Source organism: Cucumis melo, chromosome 1 (genome assembly GCF_025177605.1).
Source record: "Cucumis melo cultivar AY chromosome 1, USDA_Cmelo_AY_1.0, whole genome shotgun sequence".
Lineage (NCBI taxonomy): Eukaryota > Viridiplantae > Streptophyta > Magnoliopsida > Cucurbitales > Cucurbitaceae > Cucumis > Cucumis melo.
Window position 1 is genome coordinate 15,394,036 of NC_066857.1, and position 10,766 is coordinate 15,404,801.

Below are 10,766 nucleotides of genomic sequence, written 5' to 3' on the forward strand. Positions count from 1 at the left end.
GTTTATTCAAGAAAGATGAAAAATGAAATTGTAACAAAGCAAATGTAACTTTTAAAAGACTAAATAGTTATCAAAAGAATACCTTTGAATACGAACAAATAGAACCTCATATCTTGTACAAATGTTTGTAAGCTTCTCCGTTTGGTTATCAAATCGAGTAAAACGAGTGTGAAACTTCAAATAGTGGTGTTGAAATGATAGAACCTCACATGAATTCTATCACTCACCATAGGTTAAATTATTAAAAATAACTCTTGGAAATATGAGATGGTTTTTGTGATTACATTTCAAGTTTAAAAGTTTCATTTTTAACTATTTACTTCTCAAAGGCTTCTTGGTCCAAAATAGTTTGAAAGGTTTGTAGAGAGTCAGCAAACATAAACATACAATAGATAAGAAATTGGCAACGTGAAGTTAAGAATAAGAAAAAATCATTTCAATTATCGTATTTTAATTTTTCTGAATTTGATACAATTTTGTTTTCGATAAATTTAACAACAAAATCTCTTTTATTTGAAATAAATTCGAAAGTTCAAAAGCTAAATTTTGAAACAAAATGAAAACCGTAACTTTTTACCATTTCGTTGGTTTTAGTATCGATCTTTGATAAAGAGACGGACACAATTGACGCGCGTTGAGGTATCCTCCGTCGCCGCCCGACTCCCAATCCCTATCTCCTCCTTCTTCCTTCACCGACTGATCGGATTCCTCATCTATGGCTCTCAATCTCCGACAAAAGCAGACTGGTAAGCTCCTCTTCTTCTTCCTTCAGTCTCCATCGCCGCTAATCAATCATACACATGAACTCCACGATTCTCCCGATTTCCATTTCTCCGACATGCTATAATATGATTCCATTTAATATTTTCGCAGAAAGCATTATCCGTATGTTGAATCTGAACCAACCGGTTAGTCTGACGGGTGCGGCCAACGAAGAGGTATACAAGATATTGATCTACGACACCTTCTGTCGAAACCTCCTTTCTCCTCTAATTCATGTCAAGGACTTGCGTAAACATGGCGTTACTCTTTACTTCCTTATTGACAAGGACCGTAAACCTGTTCATGATGTACCTGCTGTTTACTTTCTTCAACCTACTAAGCATAATATCGACCGGATCGTTGCTGATGCTTCTCGTTCCATGTATGATACCTTCTTCCTCAACTTCTCATCCTCTGTTCCTCGCCCACTGCTTGAAGATTTAGCATCTGAAGCGTTGAAATCGGATTCAATTCAACGGATTGCCAAGGTGCATGATCAGTATTTGGAATTTGTTACCTTAGAAGATAATTTGTTTTCCTTAGCTCAGAAATCTAGCTATGTGCAACTGAATGATCCTTCGGCAGGGGATCGTGAGATTGAAGAGATTGTGGAGAAGATTGTTGGTGGGTTGTTCTGTGTTTTGGCTACACTTGCTGTGGTTCCGATTATTCGGTGCCCACGAGGAGGTCCTGCTGAGATGGTTGCCATGGCGTTGGATCAAAGGTTAAGGGATCACTTGTTATCAAAGAACAACTTGTTCTCTGAATCTGGGGGGTTTATGAGCTCTTTTCAGCGCCCGGTTCTGTGTATATTTGATCGTAATTTCGAGTTATCTGTTGGAATACAGCATGATTTCAGATACAGACCTCTGGTGCATGATGTTCTTGGGCTTAAACTGAATGGGTTGAGTGTCAAGAGTGAAAAGGGTGGAATGAACTATGAGTTGAATAGTTCGGATCCGTTTTGGTTAGCAAATGGATCGTTGGAGTTCCCTGAAGTTGCAGTTGAGATTGAGACACAGTTGAACAAATACAAGAAGGATGTTGATGAGGTTAATAGGAAGACTGGTGGAGCTGCTGAGGGTGAGTTTGATGGAGCTGATATGATAGGTAACACCAAGCATTTGATGAAAGCTGTGAACTCATTGCCTGAGCTAACCGAGAGAAAGCAAATCATTGACAAGCACATGAATATTGCTACTGTGTTACTTGGTGAGATTAAGGAAAGGTCCATTGATTCCTATGCGAAAAAGGAGAGTGAAATAATGTCGAGAGGTGGCATTGATCGGAGTGAGCTTTTGGGGGTGCTTAGAGGTAAAGGTACTAAGATGGACAAGCTTCGGTTTGCTATCATTTATCTAATCTCTTCTGAAAACATCAATCAATCAGAGATCGAAGCAGTTGAAGAGGTCTTAAGGGAGTTGGAAATCGACAAAAGTGCATTTCAATATGTAAAGAAGATAAAGTCGTTGAACGTACCATTCGCTGCTGCAAATTCTGCTACCAAAGGCAACATTGTCAATTGGGCTGAAAAGCTATACGGACAATCAATTAGCGCAATGACTGCTGGTGTAAAGAATCTATTATCAACTGATAGGCAGCTTGCACTGACAAGGACAGTGGAAGCTTTAATGGAGGGAAAACCAAATCCTGAAATTGATTCTTATCTCGTGCTTGATCCACGCGCTCAAAGGTCGAGCGCTGGAACAAGCAGCAGCCACTTGAAGGGACCGTTCAAGGAAGCAATCGTGTTTATGATCGGTGGAGGTAATTATGTAGAGTATGCAAGTTTGCAGGAACTTTCGCTTCGTCAGCCGGCTCCCAAGCATATCGTATATGGTACAACAGAAATTCTAACTGGAGAGGAATTTGTAGAGCAACTTATGCTGTTGGGAGAAAAAATGGGGTTAGGCAATGCTGCCGTATCTTCCAAGTAAATTAGTACAGATATTTAGTGTAAAGGATTTTGGAGTTGTTTTGATGAAATATCTGTCACATATAACACTATAATTAACTACAGATGTATACTTTGATCATAGAGCAGTCTACATATTCCAAGTTGATCACCTTTGAGTTTCTTGGGATGGTTTTTCCTCTCTCTCATTGTTAGATTGGCTTGATTCCGTCAATGTTCCAAACTGAAGTAGAGGATCTGATGAGCAAATTAACAGTAGATTTGAAGGAATCTACAAGCTGAGCATGGCAAGGCAACGTTTTGGTATGTCTTACACAAATATACTAAGCTTTTTCTTTAGTAGTTGCCTAGTTAACACATTATTTTGCTTTTGAGAAGTGCATAAGAGAACAGGCGTCACACTTGTATATTTGGTTGAATCAGCATTGAATCTCACACCTAAGTTCACTATTTGCTTATAATGAAGGAAGAGGCCGGTATACAACCCCAAGTCGAAAACACAATGATTCTAGAATCCAAACTTCAAAATATTTCTCTGACAATTTAAAAATTGTACTTAAAAGTGTGACATGATTAAAAATGTGGTTGACTAAGCGGGGTTTGGAGTGATGGTGAATCAATGGATTAGGTTCACAAAGAATTGTAAAGAGAAGAGCTTCAATTTGAATCTGGATGCTGTGGGGATATTAATTTACCATGGAGTGATTTTAAACATAACAAAAGTCATTTTAACAAATTCAAAATTACTTCCAAACACCCATTCCATAATGCAATATGTAGAGCTGCTCTTCTTTTTACTACATGCCCAACCCTCCTTTACAGTATGTCATGTAACCCATCCCTTGGTATAGAATCAGGTTTTACATTCACAATTATCATTTTCTCCTCTTATTAACTTTAATTTACTTAAAAATTGAAACATATTAAAAGTATAGAAAACTAAATCACAAATTTTTATTCTCTGAAAAAACTAAATCACGACAAGTGTCATATCAGTAGAATGTGCGTAATCTGAAATCATCTTTGATTAACTTAAACTAAGATTTATAAATTTATGTTAAGTTGATTGAGCTGTATCTTTAACCAATAGGTTTAGGTTTAGGTTTAGGTTTAGGGTTTACCTGTGCAATCCTTCCCACTCATAATTGAATCGAATTAATCAAAGTGTCCCTTAGATAAAAATACAAACCCCTAAATAATTAATCAGAATCTCAACTTGCAACTAAATTTGTCACATTTCTCTTTACATCACTTAAAATCTAACTACGCATTCAACTATAGAGTTTGTTAATAAAATTTGAAAGCCAGTTTTCGAGAGAGGATGTGTGAGAGCATTAATATACGTCGGAATGCAGCAAATGTGGAAACCATATTAAAATGAACGAAATCAACCCAACATAAAATTTATTAATTAAACATTCTTTTCAAGAAAAAAAAAAGGCTAAAATAAATACACCTACTTATACTTATAACCCAACATTAAATTTATTAATTAAACATCATGGATTGAACTAGTGTAAAAAAGGGAGACATGGTCTCATGGGTTATAATAGCCACCTACCTAGGAAATGGAAGAAACCTATTATTGATTGATGTAAAAATAGGGAGAGTAAATAACAAAATTGTGAAATTACAAGGATAGAATCAGAAACCTTTTAAAGAAGAAGTGAAATTTGAGAGAACGGTGGCATTTAAGAAAATTTGGAAACGTAGAGAAAGAGAGCTACGAGGTTGAGTGAACCTTGGTATTTTGTAAATTACTGTGGAGGAACCACCATGGGCCATTTCTGGAAAGCAATCTGCATAATCAAACAATAAAACCAACTTATAGAACTTTCTGCACACAATCGAATCAAACACTGTTCGTTTCATGTTCAGATAGACTTGCTTTCATGTTCAGATTCTAAATGCATTTTTTCTAAATCTATACTGCTATCCAGCTGAAAATGAGCGGAAAGAAACTAATGCGTGTTCCTATCCTGTTATCAGTGTGCACTCATGAGCTTCAGCTCCTCACAGGAGTTTTTAGTAAACAAATTAACAAACATCAATCAAAAGCTCTTGCTTCCATCATGGAAATCTTCATCTAATTATTCATACTACTTTCTTGTTTTGGTGTGAGCGTGTGTGTATAGATATATATATATAAAATTAAAATTAAAAAAATCCAACCCTAAAAAATAAAGTTCAGTAAGATGAGGAAAGATAAGCAATTCGCAAGAATGAAAGTAAGTGTGAGATTCTACCTGAAACCACCGGCTGCAGTACGCAGGGCCATAAAAAGAGACAAACCCAACCACAGCCCACGAAGACCCAAAACAGAAGGAGCGTATAGCAAAATTGACGAAGAGGCAGCCCCAACCGCCATCTACAGGGAATTAACAAAATCAATTAAGTCAGCATCTTCCAGAGAGAATATTTCAGTCATAATTTCAAGGCCCAAATTACTAAAAGAAAATACCCTTAAACAAATTTTTCAATTCTTTCAAAAGTCTATGACAGTGTTTAGTAAAAAATTTATAGATAGTTTAAAGTAGAAACCCTTTAAAACTTCAGACACAAGTTCTAATTGTGTGGCAGTGACAAAAAATGGGTTGTAATCCAAATTTTCGTTCTAGATCATTTGTCACATAATTTTAAGTAAAATTTTCCCTTCACATTTCTAAAAGATTTCTAAGACTAAATGATACTTCCGAAACGATTATGAAAATCAAAAGAAAGAATAGGGCTATTTGTTAAACCAAGAGCTTCATGCATATTTTTTATAACTTAACCTAATTTCAATTAAAAAACTGTTTACCATAGAGAAAGCAGCATATCGGAAGTCTGAAACACCATAATGCAGACCATCAAAAACAAACGCCAGAGAATTCAGAGGTTGAGTTGCACTAACAAACTGCAAAATTTCAAGAAAGTATTCAGAAGGAGGATACAAAATTCCTCACAGCAACACGAAAAATTCACCTCCACAAAATTGTATCTTACCAAGACTCCAGTTCTAACAATTCCTAAAACGTCTGCATCCTTCGTGAACAAGGTGGCAAGAGAGCCAAAAGATGCCCCAAGAATCGCAAATAGTATGGTACCTGTGAACAATCCTACCTGTACAAGTATTGGCAAATTTATATAAAACTCTACATCTATTTCTAGAATCACAGCTCGCCCAAAGACTTCACATCATCATAACAAAAGTACAAATAAAATGAAATAAAAGAAGACTAAGAGTGTAGAATTTCAAAATCCACACGTAATTCCTACCTTTAAGGCTAGTCCAGTTACTTCCTTAGCAGTTTTGTAATCACCTTTTGATACAGAGCTTGCAATCATAGCCTATTAAAATAGATAATTTTAGGATCAGAGAAACAAAGTTAAGGTGAGATATTATTACTAGTTATTTAATGAGGAAAACTCAAGGTTTTTAAAACATAATTTGAAGCAGATATGATAAAGCCACAAAACTTGGGACCTCACTACTTCAGCAACCATTTTTTGTACTATATTTTGAGGATAAATAATCTCAGGATGAAAATTTCAGAAGGTTCTGGCCTTGCAATTCAGCGCAAAAGAATGGGCACTTAGTTTGCATGCTCTTAACAAATACACCAAACTTTCTAAGAAACATATAATAGTCTATTGAGTAATGGGTATTAGGTAGTATAAAAGATAACCGGAAGATAAAGCCTAAGGGCATAAATAATGAATGTCTAGACAGAAAGACTACTTGTTAACAAAATACCAAGAAAGAGATCAGAGTATCTCCGACTCAGACTGACAATTGGAGTTGTGAACCATATTAGTGAGAGAGAAAGACAGAGAGAGAGGGGAAGGCTATGACTATCAGGACTTCCAATAAAGCGAATGAGCTAAATGGGAAAGAAGTATGCACCTGACTTGAAGCAGCAAGTGCATCAGTAAGAAGAGATACTGCTAACCATACTTGCATACATATTTGGTGTGCAGCCATAGCGACTGCACCTTGGCGTGCAGCCATTGATGTACCCAACGTCATAGTGGTTAGAACGGAAAGAGTCCTTCCAAGAAGAAAACCACCTAATAGCAGACTCCACATTGTTATTGTATTACTTATTAACAAGTGTGAGAACTTAATGCACATAGCAAAGCCAAAATGAAGGCATTATAAAGTTCGATTGATCATTTTCCTTAAATGCACCAATGATTCAATTGCATCCGTTCCAGCTTCTTTTGATTTTGAATAATGTGAAATGTACTACTATTTGCATGCTTCCTATGGTTCGAAAGTTTAAGAGACGTGAAAAAACTTTCAAAGGTTGAACAGTTTAAAAAATAAAATGAAAGATAGATAACCAAATTTTAGTCGGTGGCTTTTTTATTCTACAGCCTCAGAGTTTGAAAATAATAGCAACTGCTATGAAGATGTTATATAGAATTTCTTTTAAACCATCTCACAAGTTTGCATCAGACCTTCCTTTTAAACAGTATGCTATTAAGTAGTAAATATGAGGAAACTGAAGCTCCATGCTGGACATTGCTTTTTGACAAAAGCATAATGAAAAGATGAATCCCAGTAACGTGACACTAGATATGAATAAAAGAAGATAAGAATTCTAACAGTACCAGATTTCATGTATACACCGAATTGCAATGCACCAAACTTTGGGGGCAATAGTACAGCTCTTTTATTGAGAAACCATAACATCAAAAAGGCAATAACATATCTGAAACATAGACTTGATAAGTTTGGAGGGCATGATTAAAAGAAATGATGGGAGAAGATCAGTTAGAAGTAAACATACTGAGATATAACAGTCGAAATTGCTGCTCCAATTGCACCCAATTGACAATAATAAATCAATATTGGAAAAAGACAGACAGCTAACAAATTTCCAATTCCTGCAAATGAAGAATACAAATTAAGGCAGGATGGTGCAGTAATAAACTGAAAAGAGAAATTGCTTTAAAATAAACTCCACCATTAATGTAATTCTAGGTTTCATGACTAGATGCGTGCCTAGACAAAGAACAGGAGTTTTGGTATCTTTAAAACCCCGGAAAACTCCTTGAAGAGTCAAATAAAGAACAACAGCAGGAGCACCGAGGGCTCGAAGTGAAAGAAATTGTTGGGCTGGAACGCGCAAGGATGACCCCTATCAACAAATAACAAAATAAACCAACATATTCAAAAGATCATAAAGATAAAAGAATCTTAGAAGTATATGTCTATAACATAATTGAGTGAGCGTATGTAAATGAAAATATAAATCCAAATGCATACAGCCAGTCAAAGCATCACATAACTCGTATCCAATTTAACTTACCGAAGAAATGCCCATGATATTAAGAAATATTCCAGATCCAAAATACAACGCAAAAGCCTCAAAAAGTCCAATCCCAACTGCCAACAATAGAGCTGTAGAAACTGAAGATAGTTGCTTTCTCTCAGATAACTGTGCAACTAGTTTCCCATTAGTACAACCTTCCAAGGAATCTACTAACATGAAAAATTAATTTGACGTTAGATGTCATAACCTTTAATTATAGCACTCCACGAAAAAGGTTTGCACAAGCCAAAGACCCAAAAAACCTGATAAAGGATCTTCAATAGCATGCTTTGAAATATCCTCAGCGACAAAAGAAGTAGCTACGCTGAGTAGAGGTATATTAAAAACCTTTGATATGTAGTTAAATATATTTATAGAAACACCCGCTGAAGCCAACTCCAAGGCACCTACACAGATGTGGAAGATGGACAAGTGAGAAAAGTCTACACAATACTGCTATTCAGAAATAGCATTTACTACATCACTTCAGCTGCTGGGACAAAGTGCCCTAGTAAGATTAGCACAACTAACACTCAATAAATAGGAATCATCCCAATGATAAAAGAAGGTTGTTAGCATCCAAGAATTCTCATCAAGTTCGTATCTTAACAACTTAATTGGCAGGCTTTCATGTTTCCAGCTTAAATTTTGATTTTGCGATGTATTGTTCTATTTTGACATTGTGTTCATAGTTTCCTTGTCTTTCGGTTTTGCTTGTTTAGATCAATTATTTACATGATAAGAGTGCCAAGGAGTGTCAACCTTGGGATGTCTGGTTGTATCCGTTGATCCTTAGCTCTTTGTACTATTATATCTCTCTTTATACTCTGAGCATTAGTCTCATTTCATTACCTTAATGAAAAGGTTTGTTTCAGCTTCCAAAAAAAAATGATAAACCAAGGAAATAGATGCTTACTAACAAGGTAAACAAATAATCAAAAAGTCGTCCAAGCGCACACATGACCATGAATCACAGTTTTCAATATAAAGTAATAAATAAATAAATAAATAAACAAAGGATCTCTTTTGGAGAAAAAAAGTTTTAAAATAACTTCCACTTCAGTCAAACTAAGTATTGTCCACACAAACTGTACGACTCCACAGTCAAAGCAAGGGTGGGCAGGATCACAAGAATCAAAGAAACTGAATTAGAAGACCAAAATGAAAAGCTATCATAAAATCAAGCAAAACACATAAAGCAAATTAAATAGGAGGTTTACTAACTTAGGTGCAATTTCATACAATATATATCTTCGCTGAAAGAATCTAAGAGAGCAAGGTAATAATGAAAGGAAGGGCATTGATCTGTAATATGAAAACTAAAACTACAGAATATTGGAAATTTTGAAGATACATGCCTAATCTTCCTATATAAGCAGTCTCCATAAGCTGCGCAAACGGTTCAATAGCTTGTCCAGCAATTGCTGGCCCACATAGAGCAAACAGCTCCTGCTTCACATCCAGAGGCTGTTGGTGATAGTGGGGAAGTTCTTTCCACTGCCTGCAAGGAAGTAAGAAAGTCGACAAGTTCATACAAACTGTAGAAAGTCAACAAGTTCATACAAACTGTTGAATTTCCTAAGCAACTTTTGAAATTAATTTAAAAAAACGACAGTAAAAATGAATCTATAACAATTCAGCTAACAATGAGGTATTTTCGACTCTTACACTGTCCCATTCCTATCCTTGGAATTGACATCATCTTCTTCTGAACACAAACTTTCCTCCGCATCCGAGGAATCCACTTCACAATCTGAGCTCAACTGATTCCTAGCTACAATGAAAGAAGCACTTCTGCGGTGTACAACACTCGAAGTGAACAGGTCATCACGTTGAGAGCTCGCAGACAAACACCAATCCCCAACTCGATTCCGATTACTTAAAACCTTACTCTCAATTAACGAAGAAACACAAACATCCCCACGCTTCAACGTTAGAAAAGACCACGTCTTATCAGCAATCACTTTCTTTTTCCCCACTATTCGACCCACACCACTACAAATTATCCCATCACTGACTTGACAAGCCATTTCACAACTCCAAACGAACTCCTGCAAATTCGCGAGTAAATATAAGAACATAAACGTCAAACATAAACAATAAAAGAAACGGTAGAACTCAGAATCAAGAAGAACGTTGAGGCCATGAAACCGACAAAAGCAACAAAATATGCATACACTTCTCTCAATGTTGATCCTATTTTCATAATCTATTACCATAAACACACATACTATTAAAAAAAAAAAACCACAAGGAATAAGAATTCAAAGCGTATAATAAAAACAGAGGTAAGTGGAGCAAAACAGAACAAAAAAAGTAGGATGAACGAAGATTACAAGATAACGGCAACGAGATATTGTAGAAATAAAGTGTGGAAAAGAGAAATACTCGAGTGCGTCGGTAGTAGGAAACGGGATTAGGGTTTTGAGGAGAAGAATTGCATGGAAGATGATGAAAACGAACACCGATTTTCAATCCGAAATGGAAGCGCGAAAGAAAGAAAGAAAGAAAGAAAGAAAGAAAGAAAGTTATGAATTTTAATTTGTTCAATTTGTATTTTAAAGCAATAAAAAGAAAAAGAAAAAAGAAAAAAAGTAAAGTTGAAATAAAATGTAAACTAAAAAAGGCGGCACCGAGCGGATGTCTCGAGACTAAACACAAACCTCCTTTTCTTATTTTATAAATATCTTCCATTATTTATATATTTTATATAAAAATTATCCACACCCCTCTGATGCTTAACCATATTTATAAACATAATAAAATTTAAAAAAAATATTTGTATGTTC

The 10,766-nt window shown here is 35.6% G+C and overlaps 2 protein-coding genes across 4 annotated transcripts; one reads left to right on the top strand and one right to left on the bottom strand.

Moving 5' to 3' along the window:
- The first annotated feature begins 431 nt into the window (after positions 1-431).
- LOC103490218 (SEC1 family transport protein SLY1-like) lies at positions 432-2,828 on the top strand. 2 transcript variants are annotated; one of them, XM_008449640.3, is made up of 2 exons: positions 432-746; positions 874-2,828. In XM_008449640.3, the coding sequence occupies exons 1-2, from the start codon at positions 716-718 to the stop codon at positions 2,697-2,699; spliced, it is 1,857 nt and encodes a 618-aa protein (XP_008447862.2). In that variant the 5' UTR covers positions 432-715; the 3' UTR covers positions 2,700-2,828. The 2 variants fall into 2 exon arrangements, with proteins under 2 accessions (XP_008447862.2, XP_008447863.2); XM_008449641.3 differs by lacking the exon at positions 432-746 and having other exon boundaries at positions 873-1,250; positions 1,348-2,828.
- Positions 2,829-4,239: 1,411 nt separating this feature from the next.
- On the bottom strand, positions 4,240-10,524 carry LOC103490219 (protein DETOXIFICATION 45, chloroplastic). 2 transcript variants are annotated; one of them, XM_008449642.3, is made up of 14 exons: positions 10,366-10,524; positions 9,646-10,028; positions 9,336-9,478; positions 8,241-8,384; positions 7,975-8,144; positions 7,668-7,803; positions 7,453-7,549; positions 7,274-7,374; positions 6,564-6,727; positions 5,936-6,007; positions 5,663-5,779; positions 5,478-5,573; positions 4,924-5,045; positions 4,240-4,476 (listed from the first exon to the last, which is right to left on the bottom strand). In XM_008449642.3, exons 2-14 carry the CDS (start codon positions 10,005-10,007, stop codon positions 4,401-4,403), a joined length of 1,800 nt encoding a protein of 599 aa, XP_008447864.2. In that variant the 5' UTR covers positions 10,008-10,028; positions 10,366-10,524; the 3' UTR covers positions 4,240-4,400. The 2 variants fall into 2 exon arrangements, with proteins under 2 accessions (XP_008447864.2, XP_008447865.2); XM_008449643.3 differs by having other exon boundaries at positions 10,314-10,511.
- Positions 10,525-10,766: the final 242 nt, after the last annotated feature.

Excerpts from the sequence above, each read along its gene's own strand:
- LOC103490218 (XM_008449640.3), top strand. The coding sequence starts at position 716 with ATGGCTCTCAATCTCCGACAAAAGCAGACTG. Across the intron at positions 747-873 it reads TCTCCGACAAAAGCAGACTG|AAAGCATTATCCGTATGTTG; the intron begins GTAAGCTCCTCT and ends ATATTTTCGCAG.
- LOC103490219 (XM_008449642.3), bottom strand. The coding sequence starts at position 10,007 with ATGGCTTGTCAAGTCAGTGATGGGATAATTTGTAGTGGTGTGGGTCGA. Across the intron at positions 5,046-5,477 it reads GATATGCTGCTTTCTCTATG|ATGGCGGTTGGGGCTGCCTC; the intron begins GTAAACAGTTTT and ends AATTCCCTGTAG. Across the intron at positions 4,477-4,923 it reads ACTGCAGCCGGTGGTTTCAG|ATTGCTTTCCAGAAATGGCC; the intron begins GTAGAATCTCAC and ends TTGATTATGCAG.